This window comes from Pygocentrus nattereri, chromosome 6 (genome assembly GCF_015220715.1).
Source record: "Pygocentrus nattereri isolate fPygNat1 chromosome 6, fPygNat1.pri, whole genome shotgun sequence".
NCBI classification, from domain to species: domain Eukaryota; kingdom Metazoa; phylum Chordata; class Actinopteri; order Characiformes; family Serrasalmidae; genus Pygocentrus; species Pygocentrus nattereri.
Window position 1 is genome coordinate 15,443,398 of NC_051216.1, and position 22,201 is coordinate 15,465,598.

The 22,201-nt window shown below is 39.7% G+C and overlaps 1 protein-coding gene across 11 annotated transcripts in view; it reads left to right on the forward strand.

The window, feature by feature from the left end:
* tns1b (tensin 1b) overlaps positions 1-22,201 on the forward strand; it is a 271,589-nt gene that overhangs the window by 191,663 nt on the left and 57,725 nt on the right. For 10 of the 11 annotated variants that reach the window (XM_037539401.1, XM_037539398.1, XM_037539400.1 and 7 more), the window contains 6 exons: positions 6,957-7,006; positions 14,193-14,364; positions 14,469-14,519; positions 14,969-15,091; positions 18,687-18,751; positions 19,903-19,986. In XM_037539401.1, the coding sequence (XP_037395298.1) occupies positions 6,957-7,006; positions 14,193-14,364; positions 14,469-14,519; positions 14,969-15,091; positions 18,687-18,751; positions 19,903-19,986 (545 nt within the window). Of the gene's footprint in view, positions 1-2,775; positions 3,043-6,956; positions 7,007-14,192; positions 14,365-14,468; positions 14,520-14,968; positions 15,092-18,686; positions 18,752-19,902; positions 19,987-22,201 lie in introns of those variants that run through there. The other variant, XM_037539403.1, reaches the window with a different exon arrangement.

The following is a 22,201-nucleotide window of genomic DNA, read 5'->3' on the forward strand; positions in this document are numbered from 1 at the left end:
AGAAATGAACCTCCGCCTGACCCCCCCCATCTACCCTGCTCAAACCTCATGGTGCATGCTTCTGTGGACAAGATCTTACGCGTGAAGCCTTCCAGATCAGCATGGTTTAGCCAAGCAACGCTGAGAATGGCATGCCAGTATTTTAACTCTGCTTCTCAGATTGAATTATTTCACACTGATTACTCCAGGCTTTCTTCACTTTTCCTGTTGCAAAGCCAAAGCTTTTCAAAACTCGGGCCTCTTTGAGGACCGAAATATCTTGAGCTTGTCGTTCATCATGTTGCATTTTTCTTGGCGTTGCATTGGCACCTAAATGAGGGTATAGGCTTTAGGTTGGCCTGGAAAGTGCATATGGGAAGATCTGTTAGTGCTAAGACATATCTGGGATTGAGAGTGGCTTCAGTGAGTGGAATTTAACCTGCAGCTGGAGCGTTTTGGCACATTTGCACCAAACGTTGCTGCAGGCTCTGTCATGGACATTACAGTGTGGTTCTGCTGACGTCTTCTACTGTTTTTTTATACTTAGATTCTTAAGGTCTTGAGAATCATCATATGATCCCAATGTGTGGTTTGTTCTCTATGCCTCTTAGCATCAGAGTTAAGGCAAGCAACTTGTTTTGGGAGATTATTGAGGATTTGGTATGACTGAGAAAGGAGAAAGTGAATGTTAAATGGGGTAGTTTTCTCAATTTACTCCCCAAATTGGTCATGTCCAATTCCACCAACTAGTTAAGACTACCCCAATCACACGATACCACATGCTTCATCTGAGACCTGCGTAACTGAACTGCTTTTGAACTGCTGCTAACGCAGTGTCAATGGACAACCAAACACATTCAGGGGAAAGTGGCATTCTACCCACCCAGAGAGAGCGAGACTAATTGTGCTCTCTTGGACTCCTGGCCATGGATGGCTGCAGCATCACCAGGGATTTAACCCCGGATCGTGATCTTCTGGTGACTAGGTGAATGCTTAACAGTCAACACCACTAATGATCCTTTGAAATACATCTGTAATGAGTAGGACTGGGATATTATAAATTATCACCCAAAATTAATGAAAAATGTTCAATTGAAAAAGTTTTATTATTTAAAACTAAGGGAATACCCTTAGTTTTAAATAATAAAACTTTTTACAGTAACATTCAGTATGTCTAGGGTAGTTTCCATTTGTGCCAGAGGGGGCAAAACAAAAGACAAATTTTAAAAACATCAACATTAAGACTCGTCCTTCACGTCAGAGCTCATGATCTATAGTGTGTCTTCTCCTTTTTATTGCCTTTAAAGCAGAGATTCAAACTCACACACACAGTGCCTGCTTTGTGATTTTCAGATGTGAGTTGATGTTACCATTTTTCATCATCTTGACTCGAGTGTTTAATAAGAAGTCCATCAGAGCGACAGTTTGTCAGTGTGTCAAAAATCGCTTCCAGTTTCATCCATAAAAAACTCAGCATGAAAACTCTCTGTTTAGGAGCAAGACAGTGAGTCACTCTCAGGATGGCTCACTGCTGCGAGTGTAAATGAAACCAGTACTGGAGTTTCAGACCACAAATATTTCAGAGCACTCACGCGTATAAACAAAAGTACAAAAAATGATCAGTTCTATCAAGACGTTGTCTCAGCCCTATAAGCTTGTGTTAAAATGTATAATAAAGAACAAACTATATCTTATGCCAAAGCGATCATATTAATTTGCCATGAGCTTTGCATACACTTGGCATTCTCTCAAGCAGCTTCATGAGAGGGATGCTTTTCTTGGCGATTTGAAGCAGTCTCACATATACTGATACGTTGCTGAGTTGTTGCTGGATAGTACTTATCAAGAATTAGCCTAACTTTTTTTCATGGCTTACTATATTATCTCATTATTTTTATTATTAAAAAAATATGCATGTTTAAACAAGTTATATTCTCAGTATCATTTTTAAATAGCAGTACTTTGCAAATAGTCATGCATGTGCAATATAGAATGATAAAACAACCAGCAATGACATAATAATAATAAAAACTTTCCAGATATTGATCTGTGTGTAGCTATATAGGCCTATTTGCAGTTAGTTTGACTAAATTGCAGAGACCGTATTTAAATGGTCTGTGATAACATTATCATGTGTTTGGAAGACTGCAGTGTACTAAATTGCTGAATACCTGCACATGTCTACTTATGTTTTGCTTCACTTTTTATATTTGTCATAGACACACGTTTCTAACATTTAAGAACAAGCTTTTAAATCTAAATGTGTTCAAGGTTATGAAAAACAAATTAGGTGTGTCTGAAAGCACAAGTCCTTAAAATGGGGAATCATAACTGAGTGAGATAAGTGGATACAATGCTCCTGTGTAGTGAATCGAGACTGTTTAAGAGAAAAGGCCCCACACTTTCAGCTTAGTTTAGATTCCACTTTGAAACTCTCCAAATAGAATATGTGGAAAGCCTGAAAACTCCTTCTACTGCCTGGTTCTTCAGTCAGAAGATTGTTTAAAGATGAAGATTTGGTAATTGTTTCCTTTAAGCTGCAGCGTGGAGTCAGCTGCTGTGTGTGTGACCAGAGCATGCGGGGTGGAGAGGAGAGCGGACCCAAACACACGTGGGTGGCAACCAAACACACAGTGCAGGAAAGAGGGAGGAGAGAGAAAGAGAGAGAGGGAGAGAGAGGTAGGGACAGAAGGCAGGGGTTGGAGGGAGAGATATGGTTCAAAGCAAGGGAGAAAGAGAGAGAGGGAGGGAGGAGGTTGGAAAGGCGGGAGAAGGAGAGAGCAAAGGAAGGAGGGAGAAAACAAGGGAGAGAGAGTGAGAGTAGAAGGAAGACGGGAAAGAAGGCAAATTGTGGTCTGGTGGAGCTTTTGGTCAGGCATGTGGCACCCCGTGGAAGGCACAGAACCGAAATAGAGGATTTCTTGTGCTGGGGCAGTGAGAGAGAGCAGAATGGAGGGAGATAGGAAGCGTTCTTTTACAGCCATGAGTTCTGGTGGATCTTTGCGGAGGCGCCTCTCCTCACTTCGTAGTGCCTGGCGTTGGAGCACGGGCTACCTGCTGAAGGTAGGCGTCCGCGACTCCCCAACCCCAGCCCTTTATTATTTATTTCTTTTTCTCTCTCTGTCTGTACTACTCAGCTGGTTTCCTGCATCCTACAGCATAGAGAAAACGTGTTCTTTGGGGTGATGCTAGAGAAGAACCACTTTGGGTTGAAGATATTTCATATGAAGAGGATTTTTATAGTTTAAAGAACCTCCAGAACCTTCTAAAGGTTCTATACCAGTTAAAGGGATTTGCTTTCTGCACATCCAAGCCAAGAACCACTTAGGAATCTTCACTTTTAAGTGAAGATCATGAAATAATAGCTTCTACACCCAAACAATGCACTTGCAGTCTAATAGCCATTAAAGATTCAGCTTCTTTCTGTGGCATTTTCGACTTCTTTGTGTAACTGTGCAACTCCCGCTTTTCTCAACACCCCCCATCCCTCAATTCTCTCTCTGATGGTTAATTTGTCAGGCCTGCTTGTAAGCAGCCTTTCCAGCTGGTTTTGATCAAGACCGGCTGGGAACCCCCAGCACCCCCATCTTGGCTGCCCTTCTGGGGGTCGTAATTGTGGGCTGATTAAGAAGGGAAGGCTGGGCGTTTTTCGGAGCCTGGTGCTGTGTGGCTCGGGGGCTGCAGAGGCCTTTACTTCAGCCATAAGGCAGGGGGTGTGTTTTTTTTTTTTTTTTTCAGAATGGGCAGTGGGGGGTCGTTTAGCTCTGATTTGTTTTAATGTCCTGCTTTGACATTGTGGTTCTGTGAAACTGATATGTTATTACTGTACTTTATGAGTTTTCCTGTGGGTTTCAGTGTTCTTAGCATTTAACATGGTGTGTCCAGGCCTAAAGAATTAACATCCACTGAAATATCAATGATAGAGTTCTAGAACTGTTGATGCATTATAGTGGAGGTCTGCTTATGTGTAACTGAGGCTGAGCATCAAATCATGTTTATAGCAAACAGCATAATATATTCTTGATTTTTTTAGTAGAAAGAATGTGAAACTTCTCTAAAGCTGGCCTGCAATTTAAAGAGAAACAAAGTTCTCAGTGCTGAAAAAAATGTAATATACACAAAATCAATATAAATAAACTTTAAACCACATGAAAAATGGTGTTTCATAATCAGATGTTTATCATAACCAGAACCCTCTCTTATGACATGCGCAATCATACCCACCCTGTGTGTCGTTTCTAGAATAGTCCTGAGCGCTGTGTGTAATTATTCTGGTGGATTCTGGGTTTTCTTTGTAAGCATTGTTCCCATTTGGTCTTGTCGGTCATACCCTAGCATGTCATTTAGATGCTGAATGGAGGCCACTCTTCTTTCAGGGTTTCATCTGTTGTAGAAAAAAGCCATGAGTCACACAAAATACTTTTCCACTTCTCAAGTTTTAAACAGCGAGCTCATGAGACACCTTAAATCTCTGCTATTCATCTGACGTCTTGGTTGCGCTTCATCAAGCCTGTCATTCCCGCTCAGCGCAACTGCACCATGCGAGCTTTGACTGCCTTTAATTTGCTACAGCACATTTATACTTATGAAGCAAAGTAGCGCAGAGAGCTTTTAGAAGGGCAGAGCAACTGTCAAAACAAACAGTCTTTGTGGGCACTAATGAAAAGAAGAGTGATACAGTTTTACAGATTTAGTGGTGTGGTTAATGAAGTGTCTTGATAGGGAGATGAATAAGTGAAGGAATGATAACTGATCACAACTCTTTGCTTAAGTGGTCCCTTGAGAAATAGTGTTGTTTTATCACCTGTGACAGATAGAAGAGGTTCGTGTCAGGCTGCCACATTTTGGAAGCAATTATATTATTATCTTGAGACATGATATCAAGAGAATTACGTCTGTACTTGCAGCAACATAACAAAAAAAGAGGAATAACAAGCAGACAAGCGATTAGGTTTATAAAAGTAATAATAATGGAAAAGTATGAAAAGTTGAATGAAGTTGACAATGTTTATGTTTTTTAGTCCCAAGTCAAGAGTCTCAATCCAAGTCCTGAGTCAGTACAGACAGGTCTCGAGACCCAAGTCAATAGTCCTAAAAAATAGTAAGAGTACTATACGCTTTTAATGACTGCATGTTAGTAATGTATAGCTGTATATTATTATTATTATTATTATTAATAATAATAATAATAATAATAATAGCAATAATAATAATAATATTCTTATTATTATTTTAACCTTCCAACTAAAATACAAAATCTATGGTACCCAACCGCAAAACAACCGCTAGTTTGAAAAGACAGCAAAATTATGGTGAATGTACAAAGCCAGAGTTGCCTTTTTTGCAAGGCACTTCTTATTTGGATTTTCCGTTCCACTTTAAATGGTGCAGCGGTTACACTCCGGTGTCTACCTACTGCACCATATAAGGTGGAACAACAAATTCCAATATGTAACTGGCGAATAACAATTCAGTTTCAGCCTTGTGGTGACTGTTGCACTTGTTTCACCTACAGAAGACGTTAAAATCGGTCAAACAGAGAGAGCTGTGTTTCTTTTGTTTTGCTACAATGAGGAAAATGGTCATTTCGCTTGGTGGGTTTAAGCACTGAGCTGGACTTATTCCTGCTGTTGATGCTTCGCTTGTTTCCAGCTTATGGAGGCGAACATGAACTCTTAACTCTTCACTCATCTTTCTAAATAAAATAAGACAAGCATAGGCACAGTAACAGGCATCCGGCCATGAAAAACGAATGCATTCACATGACAAGTAAGTGTTTGTGTAGAGTTCTGTCTGCAGTGAGACTCTCCATGTTTCTTCCACTTTGGGTCTCGAGTCTTTCCAATCTGCCTTTCCAAAGGCTGAAGTCAGGTCTGAGTTTGAGTGTTGAAGTCAAAGTCAAGTCGCAAGTCTTTCTCGATTTTCTCAATTCAAGTCTTCAGTCGTCAAATTCATGACTCTACTCATATTCAAGTCCAAGTCCCATGACTACTGCAAGTCCACACCTCTGCAAGGAAGCCTCTTAAACTCCTTTGAACCACTGGTGGTTCCAAAATGCACATATTCTTCATAATGCACATATTCTTCATAACTTTCCTATTCCATAAGCTACATTCAAAAGGTCGGTGTCATATGAGGCTGCATATGAGGTCTTCTTTCCAGTCAAATAAAATGGTGATTTAATTTTAAACCCTTATAATACAAGAAGCTGAGCTCACAGTTTTTTTTGTCTACTGAAAGTTGACCCATTTTTCCACAAATCTGGGCCATAAACTATAGACCAATGGTGTCTCATCAGTGATCTGCTCTGTAAAAATGATTTCTATAAAAAAATACAGAGAGTCTAAGATTTTTTGGCTTTCAGCAGTAAATTGTAAGCATATAGCAATATCTGTATGAACTTAAAACACACATTCTATTCATTTGAAGGGAGCCTTTACAAAAAATAAAATAAAATTTGCATGCAGTTACTGAATAATTTGCCTTAGGATTTGGTCATGTAAATTCAGATGGACAAACCAAAATGTACCCTGGAGAATAAGAGGCTAATGAGAAAGAAGGAGAGCAAATGTCTGGGCACTTGTATTAGTCTATGTAAAATCCTGCAGGAACTAAATCATGACTAGAGGAAAGGACATGCTTCACCCCTAAGCAGCACTTTACAGCAAAATACAGCCTGTGACCAACTTTAACCCCAGTCACAGTGTGGCTGAACGTGATAAACATATTCCGCTGAAAGGACTTGAAGAAAACTTTTCAGTAAATATTTATGGTAGTGTTTACATTTCTTCTTGTATGAGCGTGGGAAAGATAGTGAAACAGCAAAAGAAAGTCTGCTTGTCTATCAAATTCCAGGACTTTAAAATGGAAATGGAGAGTTATTTTAAAATGCAGCAACCTTTTAAAGGATTATGTGGCATTCCTAGCACTCTGCCCTTTATGCATTGAAATAATCTTAGTTTTTTTGTGTGTTTCAGGGCTCAACAAAATCTTCCAAGAGCATGGAGTCACGCCGGAGACCATCCAGGTAGGAGCCACTCAGCTGTTCACCCCTGTGCATCAGTATCTTAATGGCTGGGCACAGCCCTGCCCGTGTCGGGCTATTCATAATGCCAGTCAAATGAAAGCTGATCGTTTTATTGTGCATGCTTTGCATAATGATGGCATATGGAGGATTTTATCAACATGTCTTTGCTGTGAAGTTCAGCCTTATACAGAATTAGTCCACACCCTGAGTCTTTGGAATGTCCACTGCTTGTTAAACTTTTGAGGATACCTTCTTTTGAAATGTTTTTTGAGAAATAAATTACATTTTATTTAGTTAGCATTTAGGATTGAGGAAGTATCAGCTTCATGTTCATTATAGTTTATAATTATTAAGTGTGTAGAGCAGGTTTTGCCTTCATAATGAAAATCTTTTGGCTCAAAAATGGTTTAAACACCTGAAACATGTGAGTACTGATGAGTGCATGGCAACAAGGTGATACAATAAGTCAGCTTTGGTATTATTCTCATGATAGCACTGTCAAAAACATTTACACGTAATAACATTTTGCTCAAAACAAGCAGGTTTATTATTCAATATCTTTAGCAAAGTAATAAAGAAAGCCATGTCTTTGTGTTAAAAGCAAGCTATCCCCGCGCGTCCCCAAACTTTTGAAGGAGGTAACTGGCTACCAACCTTTACTCTAAGCGACGATGTAGGCTCCACTGGCCATTTCAGCTTGTTAGTCAAGTGTACCCAGCCTGTGTCAAGTGTACCCAGCAAGCTGGAGGAGGACGACATTCCTTTCTCCAATTTACGGTGCATAAGATAAACACACTGGAAGTTCCATGGGTAAACTGTGCACGTCTGAATCATGAAGAGAATTCAGATTTCCCAAACAGTTTTTGAAGTGGGTTGCTCTTCTGCCTGAGTATGTTGTATCTAAACAACTTAAATGTTTAACATGACTGCCCTGTTTTCAAAATGAAAAGCGTTTGTTCTTGTCTTTGAACTCGGCTGCTTTGCAACTTCATCTCTCCTTGGAGGGAGAAAAAAAGAAGAGACACTCTGATCTTTATTTTCCTCTTCAGAGGATCAGCGTCCTTCGGTTAATTCTCGGCGCAGTACGGCAAAGCCCAGTTTTTATCAAATTAGCCTCAATGAGGAAACCATATTGCGGTCCTTGTGAGCTCATTAAAATTGCCATCATAAAATAAAATGTGTAGCCCACAATGAGGACCGGAATTAAAAGATGAAAGCTGTCTTTTATACACATTTCCTGGGGTGGACTGTGGGAACATGTTGTGGCAGGGCACTGTAGGGCATCGGCATGGGAAGATGCTCGTTGCCATGGCACCTCTTAGTGGAGTTTGTTAAGGAGATGGAGATCAGCCATAGTTGTTTCATCCCTTTTGCAGATCCCATAAAAGATCCCCCCTAAAGTAAACTCTTATCAAATGCATAAACATGACTGGTGCCTGAAGTCAAAAGATTAAAATAATTAATCATGATCTCATTAAGTTATGTAGTTAATTGCAGTTACTCCCATCAGTCTTACATGCTCTGATTTGACCCTAAAGAAAGCTATTTCTAATTAAAGAGCAGTGCACTGTAATAGCTATATGACAAATAAGCTTCAACAGAATGTATTTATTACCTGCAATAATTCATTGTGAACCTAACCATAAAATCAGGTTGAACATGAAAATAGTGTGAACACAGCTTCTAATTTTTAGATTTTTATCACCGACATCCAGTGAGAGCAACAGTGTGGCTTGATGTTTCAACTCCTCTGTGATTATAGCCCGTTTGCTTTCATACTGATATGTTATTTCAAGGGTTATCTTATTTCGAGGGTTGCTGGAGCCTTCCACTTTCCCTGTTGCTTTTATTAACCTTTAGGTTGTTAATATATCAATCTCTTGCGAGTCTGCTGAAGGCACTCTCCAGTGCTAATGTTTCTGAGTTCACTGATGCTGCCAGCAAACTTCAGACTCAATGCATTTTGGTAATAAACAAATTCTTCACACGGCAGTAGATCGAAATGACTTGGTTCATCAAGACAGTCGACATTAGTGCCATAAGTGGGACCATTTATAAGTTTTTGCACAAAAAGACTACAGTTATGGAGCCATAATAACAGCATGCAAGCAGCCGGGCTTCAGGTGGGAACTATAGGTGATTTGAAGGGTAAAACTAAGAAAACATGTTAATGGCATTAAAAACTAACACCATTAATAGTTTATCACAATAAAATGTCATCATGTTAACTGTGAGGCCATTAAAGGTCTCTTCAAACTAGACAGAAGCAAGAACATAAACAAGTCTATTTGAGATTATTTTCCAACTCAACATGGAGGCAAGTGTGACACTACGTATTCATGCCATTTGCACATTGCAAATTGGTGGGATAGAAAATTACTTATTTATTGACTACATTAGCATCACAGCTCTAGTATAAACCTAAAATAACTTCACCAGACATGTCTTGGCTGGTCAGTATGGAATCACATGTATTAAGTAATGTTTGGAAGGAGGACTGAAGCTGAAATTGGCAAGAAATTGTGTTCAAAATTGGCTATAGTGCATGGTGTAATGGGTAACACCTCTGCCTTCTACGCTGCAGGCTGGGGTTTGAAACCCACCTGAGCAGGCCCACTATACCAATAGGAGTCCTTGGGCAAGACTCCTAACGCTACCTTCACCTACCTGTGTAAAAGTGCTGAAATTGTAAGTCGCCCTGGATAAGAGCATCTGCCAAATGCCAGTAAACGTAAATGTAAGCTTCCTAGAACTCCCGGCCAAGTTCTCCTAGTTCTCTCCCCACTGATACTGACCTCTTCTTCTATATCAGTCATATTGCTGTTGTCAGAAGAAAATCTCTTACATCCGTTTTTGTCTTTTTTTGTCGTTTTTGACGTAATTTGAAAATACCTGTTGTCCTTTACATTGTTTGTAAATTTCATGAAGAATAAACCAAAATAAACATCCTTAAAGACTTCCATTAAAGGTAAAGTATGTTTTTTCCTTTTCCTGTAAAGTTACCATTTTGGAGACATAAGGTTTTCTTGCGACAACAGCGATATATTGAAGGCATCCTGTAAACTAGAGAATAGCTGCTCAATAATAACTTGTAATACAGTTTCGATTGAAATGTTGTAAAATAGAAAACAAATGGAAATCCATGTTTCACAGAGCAAAGTATTTTGGGAACAAGAAGAAGTTATCTGTTTATAGTAATCCCTTATGACAAAATTCAGATATCTATTTGATCAGCTGCATTTGGTCACCACCTAATATGAGGTATTCTGGATATAGATTTTATTATTTGTTAATTGTTTTTATTTTATCTTAAGTTCAATTGTGGTGCAATACAGGTTTCTTTATTATTAAGTAATCATCTGCAAAAATATTTATTGTTTTTTTGCAGCTTCCTACAAATTCCTTGAAACATGCAGAGTATTTACATCATATTAGAATAATTTTACATATTTACCTGCAACAAAATTGGATTTATATTATTGAAACCAGTGATTTCAAACTTTTTAACGGGACTGTACATTTGGGGTATTTTGTTGATTTTGCTGAAGTATCACTTTGAACTTGTGCAACACTGATAAGCAAAAAAGTTCTCAAAGTCCAAATTATTTGTAGTGATTATCTGCTGTAACTATTTTTTATTGTTTTTCTCATTTTGGAACTTGCTTCAATATAACCTTTCACTGTAACATTTCAATTAATTTTTTTTATGTGTGAAAAAACTATATAGAGCTTCTGACTGTGCTTTATCTGTGCTGAACTGACCAATGTGTGTTTACACAGTATGTACAGTATGTATTTGCATTACTTACATCATCGCACTCATCTCCTGTCTCCATCTTTCCACGCTCTGACACAAGCCAAAAGCACACAGCCCCACGTGATGGTGTTTACTTCACCGAGAGATGCTTATTGTTTCATTCCCAGCAGAAAGTGCTCTGTAAATGTATTGTTTATTGTTGAAGTTAAAAGCATGTGCTTTGTGCATGTGTTTGTTTAAAAGATGCTTAATGTGATCAGTGCTGTAATGTAGTTGCCCTCGGAGAGGTGCACAGAGTTTATTGGGGCTGGTAGGTGAAGTAGGGCTATGGACAGACCCCCTGATGAGAAGCAGATTTTCCTGAGCATGGCATTTCCCCGGAAGGATACCCAAACATCTCCGATGTGCGCTTTACACAGGGCAGCTACGGTGGCCACGAAAACCCAACAAACTGCAAATAAAAACAAGCTGCAAAACGCAGAAAGCACTTTCATCAAAATAATAAATGCACTGCAAATACAGAAAACTTCAAAAACGCTGCAAAGCCAGGCACAACACAACGGAAGTGAGCCACAACACAACGGAAAAGTCTCTGGAAGACGCAAAGGCCTCAAAGTGGATGGAATATCTATGACGGAAAATCAATGACAGATCGGGGACACTCGCATCCCCAGTTCATGGTTAACCTGACATGTCTCTGACATGACACAGCTGTACTGTGGGAGTATCTGCTATTACAAACTAAACATTTACATTTAAATTACAGCTAATTCCCTTTACGATACTGTGATGGCAGTAATCTACTCAAATAAAAGTCAACTTTACTTTCACATTTGTGCTGCACAGAATTTAAAAGTCTCAATGGCTCTGTCCTCTGAAACATCTCCATTGTGTTGTGACTGGATTATAAGCATCCCTGAAGTTTTTTTCTGTATTGCTGCTTGTGGTCATTTTGATGGAAGTGCTTTCTGAGTTTTCAGAGTATCTGTGAATTTGCAGGTATTTGTAAAATGCAGCGACTATGTTGTCATTCTGATGAAAGTGCTTTTTGTGTTTTGCAGCTTGTTTTTATTTGCACTTTGTTGGGTCTTCTCGGCCACCTTAAGCAGCAGTAGGACATCTTTGAGGGCACAGCAGCATGTACCAAGAGTTGCATAGACTAGTTGTCTAGTCCAACACTGGTTCTGGAGTTTCCCTGCTATAACACACTTGATACAACTAATTAGTTAATTTGCAATCCCTTCTTGAGCTGAAACATGCAGAAGGAGCATCCAGCAAGCAGCTTTTGGCTGACTATGAAGACAAATAGGCACCTTTTTTTGTTTTCGTGTAATACTTCCTAAAAAATAAAAGCAACTTCTTTTGTAAAATGACAGCCCAATCCCATTTTTCCCCCCTACCAAATGTTTTGGAGTGTCACCTTGGCCTTTGGAACTGAGTTACAAGGGGTAGTGGTTGAAATCTCCCCCTAAGAAGTGGGACCCTCAAATAAAAAGGAGCCTTGCTTCATTAACAGGCTACTAGCGCTGACCTTGCCAGGCTGCAGTTATAGCAGAGGAGGGTAAAGTTCAGCAACCTCGCCGCTTCTCTTAGTTCAATTTAGGGCATCAAATGCTGCCAAGGAGGAGGAATGCGATCATTTTTTATTGTCGCCCACCCCTCATCCTTAGACGATGAAGCTGAAGCGATCTATTCACCAGCTTCTTTTTTTGGATTTTCCTTTTACACCTTACAGGTGTGAGCAGCATTTACATTCTGGCACATCAGACATCAGACCTGCTGGACTTTTTAAGGTGGAGCAGGAAATTTAGACAGCTGGCTACCTATACATTAGCATACTATTAGCGATTTTGTTTGCTTTTTATAAAGGATCATAATACATTGAAACGACATAAACTAAGACAATATAATGGCTATCGTAATTTATTTAACAGAAAATCTTAGCAGTTGTGAGCTTCTTTGGTCACTTCCACAGCCTTCTTGCTGGTTTTTCTTTTTTTTTGTCATAAAACTCCATTTGGATTGCCTCGGAAAAAACCTGTTTTGAGAGCCATGTCGCCGTAACACTTTGCCCTACCCCACAGTCTCAGCCAAAATAGGCATGCCTAATTTTTGCTTGCCCCAAATGTCATCAGTCAGCCAAGATGTGCAGCATTTGAAGTTCTTTAGTCTCTTTTCACGGTAGCTATAAAATGCTATTGCTGCCTGTTTTGGTCTCACAGCCCCACAAGGCTAATGTAGCTAAAGTTGCTTATAAGTACTGAAAGCTATATAACCACCAGGTTAATATCTTGCCAACTGCATGCTTAACTCATCACTCCCCTGCCTCAAACCATATTGATTTTACAAATGATCTCAAATGACCTTGTTTATATAACTAAAAACTATCCTTTTGGCTCGACTTTTCACTTTAATATTCATGCAACCTCTGCCACAGACAAGGTCAGCACATCAAACTCTTCACCAGTCCCCACAGATCAGGACTGTGGTTCATTTGTACTGTGGTCTGATCTTTTCTCAACTTTTAGCATGGTAAGAGGAGGTGGTTAGCGATGGGGAGGCAGATTGCTGTTCTATTATTCAGGCGCCTCATTCCTTAAAAATGACCGAATTGTTTTCCTTGGGCCGCTCAGCCGCATGCATGAAATGCAAGACATTTTCATATCTAGCTTGTTTATCTCCATGATCAATCTTTCAGCACTTTATTTATTTATTTATTTTTTGGTTCAAACCTAACTACGCACCAGATATGCGTTTAATGTACTGTGTCATGCTGACATTTCTGAGGAAACAAAACAGACAGTTTGATGTAATGATGTCATGCAGGCTTGGTGAGAAATACAAGACTCTTCTTGATTTTAATGAATGTAGTGGTGAATATGTTGCAGCCACCATAGCAAACAAGAGGAATATCTTGTCAGAATGCAGAAAGAAACTCACATTGATGGTTTGGAGTGAGCTCACATGTCGAATAGCTTTAAAACTATGTTTACCATATATGGTTATGTAATGCTGGGTTGAAGTTTGTAAATCTGAGTCTCTTAAAAAATGTACTAAACTGCCCCTGGGGTTGAGCCCCTCAAGTCACTGGGGTGGCTTTAGTCAGCGAACATAATTGTACCATATTTTGCTGCAGTAATAATTTTTAAATTAGATTGCTTCCATACACCCTGCCTTGACTGCTGGCTTTTTATACTTAAAGTTATGAGAAGGTTCGAATATACAACTGTCCCCTGGAAAAGTGAATATAGTGTTCCCAAAACTCTTTTAAGGTACACAATTGGACATTAGGACCATGTGGTACCTTTGTAGGTGCACTTACATTGTTTATGCACAGTACCCTTTTTCTGACAGTGTTTCTATCTGACACTATGTGTTATGACATTTTTTCTCCTCTCTGTTTCTCTCTCCCTCTCCCATGCCCTCCAGGAGCATCAGCCTGATTCAGTCTATGGAGGAGAACTATGAGGTGGACCTGGTCTACATCACAGAGAGGATCATCTCTGTGTCTTTCCCCAGCAGTGTGGAGGAGCAAAGTTACAGCTCTAACCTCAAAGAGGTGGCCAGCATGCTCCGCTCCAAGCATGGAGACAACTACCTGGTGAGAGCTATTCACTTACTTACGTACTTACTCACTCCATTTGCAGCACTGCTGAATGCTGTAGAATTATATACCAATGCTGACTAATGACTATGTTCTTTCAGCTCTTCAATCTGAGTGAAAAACGATATGACATCTCCAGGCTGAATCCCAAAGTAAGTACTTTTAATCTTTTATTTCTTTGTAGGTCCACCTTGTCAGTGTACAGTTTAACTCTGTAGTCCATTTGCACACTTTGTATTATCCATTTTCTAACCCTTTCTCAATGGGCAGTGTCTGACCACAGAGCCACTGTTGGATGGATATCTTTGTGTGGTAGACCAGGTGTATGTGAAACCCCTAGCAACCCCGCTGTGCCTGATACATTAATTCTAATGCCACTTACACTACCATGACACATCTGTGTCAGTGTCACTGTTGTGTTAAGAATGATCTACCACCCAAATGATATCTGGTGACCATGTCCTGTGGCCAGAAACTGACAGGTGATAAATGGGGCAGAGGGTGGATGACAAATTTTGCATGATAACAAATGGGCAAGATAGGTGTTTTTAATAAAGAAGTATATACATACAGACTTACTTTTGGACCTTGTGTGTTTAAGGTGCTTGACTTCGGCTGGCCAGACCATCATGCTCCAGCATTGGATAAGATATGCAGCATATGTAAAGCTATGGACACCTGGATGAGTGCTGACAGCCATAATGTTGTGGTCCTGCACAACAAGGTAATATTTAAAGGAATTATCTAGAAGTATTTTGATGAGTAGGCCTGTATGACCTCGAAGATGTTTTGCTGCATATCTATGGAGCCCCGCTGGTGACATCCTGTATAAATAAAAATAATGTTTGGCCACGACTTAGCAAGGCATGGGAACGAGATCCTAATGCATGGCCATGAGTTAATTACATCATCCCCATGCCTTACTAAGGCATGGCCACTTATTGTTTATTTTTTAATGAGATGTCACCAGCAGGGCTCTGTACATACCTGATTCTTCATCAGTTCAAAATGTCAGTCCGTTCATGATCAGGTCAAAACATTTGTCAATTTATGATCAGTCACAAATGTCTGTCAATTCATGATCAGTCCAAAGTGTAAGTCTATTAGAGCTGTGATGATAATTGGAATAAGTTACTTGATGATAATGTTTGAAATGTATTTTTTCTACTTTGTGAGTAGTTTGAATGATTAACAAGGAATTTGCAGAACAATATGGGGATTTGGGGCAGTCATGGGCTGGAGGTTAGGGATCTGGCCCTGTGACCGGAAGGTTGCCAGTTCGATCCCCAGGGCCGACAGTCCATGACTGAGCTGTCCTTGAGCAAGACACCTAACCCCCAACTGCTCCCCGGGTGCCGTGGATAGGGCTGTGCTCACTGCCCCCTAGTGTGTGTGTTCACTAGTGTGTATGTGGTGTTTCACTACACGGATGGGTTAAATGCAGAGGTGGAATTTCCCCGGTTGTGGGATCAAAAAAAGTATCACTGAACTTAATTATAATATTACTAGGTGGGAGCTGAGCATCACTGCAAAAGAGGAGACCCGCACCAGTAGGCTGTCTCAAATGACATGTATATGAAATAAAATAAAATGTTTGAGCTTATAAATTGTGTGTATGTGAAGTAAAATTGTATATGAGGTATACGATTTTTTAATTTAGTCTCGGCTGACAGTTCGGTAGACACCTGAGGGACAGGCCACTATAGTACTATTCATAGACTTTACCGAAGCATTCACTGTAAAACATAAAGTGAAGGATATACCAGTTTAAGGTTTGTAAAACCTGTGTCATCGTTTAAGCAGAATTGGCCTGCGAAGTATTGAATCTTGTGTGAGAGGTGAATGTACACCGCTGCTAGCTTGGCACTAACATAACGGTGAAATTAGCATTATCATAGCTGTGGTACTCAAGCTACTCATAAATTTACCACTGCCACAGTCAGCACTACTGTAATGATGTGACTTGTTGATGAAAAGATTCACTCAAAGGTACAGATTTGACTTAGATTAGATTCAATGTGATAAAAACTACAGATACTCTGATACTGCGTATTTTAAATTCTCCTACTGCTCTCCCTTACAGCAAGAAATAGCCTGGTGGATGCATATTATTAAACATTTTGACACATAAAGTTTTGTTTGTGTATAAAGTATTTCAAAGGCTTATTTTTTCAATAATCTTTACAAGGCTTTGTATAATAAGTATGTTAAGCTACCGTTAAGCCCATTTTGTAGTTTGTCTTTAGAAAAAAATATTGCTTTATAGACATCAATAATCACTAGATTACTTTATTACTCATATAATCAGTAGTGACAGTCCTGCAGTCAATTCATTGCTTCAAAATGTCAGCCAACTCATCATCTTGAATTGATGAAGCCCCTTGTATAAGCGCTGAAACATCTTCCATGCGAGTGCAGTCGCATTGACTGGCTACTACTAGACAATTTAATTATGTTAATGACTGATGCATTTTAAAGAAAGTGTTTAATGGTGTATTTATTTTAAAGATAGAAAAATGATGCAAATTCTGTGGAAAGCAGTGTCCTCAGTATCTTGTCAGTAGATGGCGTTCTCATGCTGTTCTCTCCCCTCCTGAACACTGCTGGTCTATATGTGTGCAGTAATAGGCGTAGAGAGAGGAATTAAGCAGATGCAGCTGCTCTCCAGTAGCTGTACACTCACCACACTGTTTGTCCTGCGATAGAGAAGTCATCTGAGGGGGTGTTATGAAAGGGAAATATTCTTGGTGTTCCCTGTAGTTTAGAAAACCTTCGTTTGCCCTTTCAGAGACGAACTGAACTGGGCTGCTTTTCTCAAACAATGCTTTGAGCTGCTTCCTCCATGCTCCTCTGAGATGGTTTAATTACACCATTCTTGAGCCGCAGATAAACGATCTAACTATGATGAAACAGTGTGAACTGTGACTGTAAAGTTTCCCTCCCTTATTTTTGGGCCTGTGGTAGGTTTTAGTATCTGTTGGCTAATGGCAGGAATTGCAGTTGGGAAGATGAATGGAAGAAAAACAGTCCCATGCCGAGTGAGGGCCTTATCTGCCCAAGGCACAGCTCATCCTCGTTCCTGCTCATGTGAGAAATGTCAGCATGGTCATGACCCTGGGCATCCCTCCCATTGCACTCTAGAGCACATACTCAATCACAAGCCAGTTCACAGGGGCAGTTCTCTTGGTCTATAAAGGTATCGTAAAACCTTGCCTCTCTGAAATGGGAAACATCTATTAATGCAATAGGAAAAAAAATGGTAATACTTTACTGTAGGGCAGTGTTTGTGAAGCTATATGTCGCCTACATAACTGATATAAACCCAAATAAACTTTTATAAAAGGCATATTCCTGTAGGTGTCATCTGTGACTGCTTATCAACTGACATTTTAGCATTGGTGCAGAAGATGTGGAAAATATTACGCATATGAGCAAATCCTTTTATTTTGAGCAGGTACTTCAACAGCAGCAAGAAGTGCCTAGCACAGTGCTATCCCCAACATGAAACACTTTCTGGCTTCTATGTTCTATGAATGGGCAGATCTACTATTTGACTGGTCAACTAAGGCAGATTTTGAGTTTTATGGAGCTGATGATGGGATATTGTTTATTCTGCAGTTGTTTAAATGGTCTTTAGTAGAGTCACTGCTTGATGCTTATTTTGAAATCATAGTAGTGTCTTATTTGAAATTGCAGTGAAAAGTCTCAGGTCCTCATTGTCAGTTGCTGTTCAGTGCAGAGTCGACTCATTGTGAAAGTTGACGGATTTCTCCCTGGATTCACTGGTTAGTCGAATATGTGTGCACACAGGGGTCGTTCAAACAGGGCGAGTAGATTAACCATCTCAGAACTTCCTTTCATGGTCATTCCTCTTTCACACTTGCACTGAATGTCATCTAAAACCATGCAAGTGAGACCTAGGATTAGCGCTAATCTGCGTATATTCCTGAAACAAAAACACACAAGCATTTTTAACAAGAGACCATAAACATGGTGTTGCCATGGCAAACTGTGTTGTTCTGTATGGCAGTGGAAACTTGAGCAGATGACTAGCTGGTGGAACTATGCAGCCAGTGAGAAAACTGCTGCAGCCTACACGCTGCACGCTGTATTAACACATGATTACACCATAAATCCCACCATAGAAACTCTAATCGGTGCTTCTTCAGAAAGATCTTATTTTTCATTTCCAGAGAGTGGCTTCTTACAAGCTGTTCATTGAACTATAACATCATACAGTCTCATATGTAATTGAATTTCATGGTTCCATACCTCTCAACTGGTATAATCTCTCTCGCTCTCTCTCTCTCTCTCTGCAGGGAAATCGGGGAAGAACAGGGGTTGTTGTTGCTGCATACATGCATTACAGCAACATTTCAGCAAGGTGAGGTGTACTCACACGTGTGATCATTTAATGCTGATTTACTCTTTTAATGTAATTATGTAATTACGTAGTTAATGACACAGTTACACTCTTAAAAAAAACTTACTTAGGTTTCCTTGAGAAGTGCTTTTCTGATGTTTTCTTCTTGTTTCAAAGTCAAGAAATGATCAAACTGATAAAAAAACATGATAAAAATGATAAAAACCACAACAAAATATGTTAAGGATGTTTTTCCTGCTACAAAACAAGACTGTATACACTAGAGACAAAAATCTGCACATTCAGATGCTACTATCCAATCTGGACTTTCTACAGAGTTTCTGTACTTATTTTCAATGATCTACAATAATGAACATTCAATTATATGGCCAGTGATATTGCATCACATGCTTTTGTTATTTTGTTATTGCCAATGATAACTGTGACTTCTAAGCACCAAGGACATGCTGAGTCCTGATGGAGAAAAGTCTATAATCCCTAATCATAAGACGCACACTGGTCAGCATAAGAGCCCAGGGAGGGGTTAAAGAATCAGCCGTACACACACACATCACTCTATCAGGAGACGGCTTGTCTCAAGACTTGAATTAAGGACTGATAAAACTCTTCTAACCTTGTTAGGAAAACTGTAGTAGCTATTTTTACTGTCTGAACACAGTACACAGCGCACAGAGCTCATGAAATCATCCTGCGTGCAGTTACTAGAGAATACCATGTTGCTTTTGCTTTCCATGCATTAGTCATGCCATTGAATAATGCAGAATGTTGATAATGATGAAGAAATAAACTTGTAAAGGTAATTTTATGCAAAAGGTTGAGCGCCCTGGTCAAATTATGCTTTGTGATTTTTCTATGTTTACATGCTGAATTTAAAATACTGGGGAAAACATGAAATGTGGCATGTGCAAAATATATGGCATGTTTTATTTATTAATTTTGCTAATACATTAAACTCTGGACGTTTGCACTAAAGTATGCAAAAAAAACCCTTTTACAAATGTATTCCCTGTAATGTGTAAACTTACTGTCGCTACTAAAATAAACAAAACATCTCATTTGACTGAAGGTGTTCAAACTTTTGCATATGACAGCATTTTAAACTAAACTATGTGTTGAAATAGAGCCTTAGTACATGTTTGTTTGGCCTGCAGTGCGGACCAGGCTCTGGACAGGTTTGCCATGAAGAGGTTTTATGAAGATAAAGTGCTTCCTGTGGGCCAACCGTCCCAGAAAAGGTCAGTTTCGCCCCATTTCCTGTCTGCCCCCCACATACCTCTTCCCCTACAGCCTGAATGAGTTTGACCTGAGATGAGAACACTTCTGCTGCTGCAGTGGTCACAGTTATACCAGCCGTTTTGGGATTGCTGAAATCAATTGCTGTCTTTTGTTTTTAGCTGTGCACTGTTTAAATTAACGCTACATTTTGTTTATAGCAGGTTTTTCTCTACATCAGCTGACCACTTTAGTTGCCAAATTTAGTGTCCAGTGTTGGCAGAGTTGTAGACTATTTCTGTGCTGCAAAGTGGCTTAATGTTGGTTGTTCGATGTTTGTTCGAGAATTGACTATGGGCATGACACAATTAGTTACCATTCCACATATCAACAATCTGATATGTGGCTGCCACATAGCACTTTTGTATAGAGTTCATCAATGAGAACAATGAGGAAGCAGGGTGTGCATCAGCAGTTTGTTGTAAGTGTATATGCATGTTATGACACTCTCTGTTCAATGTAAATTACCTCAAAAAGTTTAAATGAAAAAATGCACATTTTGCATCACATCTCTATATATGACACTTATATGCTGTGTAAAATCTCACCGCCCCCAACTCAAAACACCCTCTGTCTTCCCTGTTAGACACTGTCCATTTAGTACAAAGCTGAGCTTAGCTTGTGTTGCTCAAACACTCAAATCCTCATAACTGCATGCCAGATGGCTTTAGTTTTTATGGATTTGTTAAGTGATACCAGTCCCTGCATGCGTACCTTTCCACATTTAACTGAAAAATTCTTTCAGAGATGATATCCTTAAGGGCTTTTTGAGCCACCATGTTTGAGATCTGGGCTCTCTGTACTGTTATTTCCTGACTGGCCTATAATTAGCCACAAGTGGTTGTCCACCAGTCTGCAGTTATTATGGGAGGCATGTGCAGTGGTAATGTGCCAAATGTCTCTATCTCAAGTCTTTGCACAATTCTCTACATGAGGAGCCACTTTTTCCATTATGCTGAATTTCATGTCTTTTATACCAAAATACCCCAAACAGCCACAAACAGACATACAAACCCACACATTCATCAAGACATCTTGTAAGTTGTAAATTGACTGATGAATGTGGAGTGGCCAGGCTGTTAGAGGTTCAGATTTTGTCCTTGCTGTTCAAAGGTGCTGATACTTTAAGCTTCATTAAAGTGCTAGTTTGTTGAAAAATACTTAGATTTCTCCTTATCCCACATGCAGGTGAACCACCAAGAGGTATAATATCTGAAGTGTGCTTTTTTGGTTTTGCACTGCAACTAAAAGCCAATGTAGCTCACAAGTAGGGAAAGCTATAGCCCACCAATTAACGGTCTGCTGTCTCAAACTGCATCATGTTGGAAAATAATGTCATTCGGTTTCAGGCACAGTATCACATACATTAGGAGTGCTTGTCTTCAAGCCATGCTATGCAAAATCTAAAAAAAGTAAACTTCAGGCACCTAATCAGCTACATGTAGGGTAAGTTGGGGCAAATTTGGAGTAAAACTGTGTAAACTAGATTTTTTGCCAAATTATCTTTTTGAAACTCTCCTAGCCTGTGTCTCAGTAATAGACTCCCACTGATTGAAATACAGTTTTGTGATTGAAGTCCTCTTCAGGACAACCACTGCTCCTTGCCTCTCTGTTATCCGTGAGCCCAAATGGCGCTGCTGCTCCCCTGCATATGAAAGCTGCCCCCGGCCCCCAGCCAAAGACCCTCTCACTGTCCCTCCCTTGGGGGGAGGCCTCAGTGCTAAAGTAGGAAAAAGCTCTTTCCTGTTTATGGAAACTGAAGTGCCCAAAGCTCTTCTATGGGTTTTTTGGAAGCAGCGCAAAGAGCTCCTCCATTTAAGTGGCTTTATACAAAACAGACCCCTAATGGAGTCTGACAATATATATTGTCTGATATATAGCCATTATTAGACAGGTGGGCAAGGAGCTGCTCCAGCTGGCATTAATGATGCCTGTAAGACATCATTACTCTTTATGTTCATCCTTAACCCCCCAGCTGGGAATCTTACTCACTGGGTAGCTTAGTTGCTATGGCTTTAAATATGTTCAGCATGTTATCTATGTTAAATGTATGCTTTAGTAAAAGTAATGTAGTAAAAGTTACTGTAGTCTGAAAAAGCTGTGTTTCTGTCTTCAAAAGTGCCCAATCTGAGTTTCATCCATTTATTACATCTCTGTTAGGTGCTCAGCAGAAATACT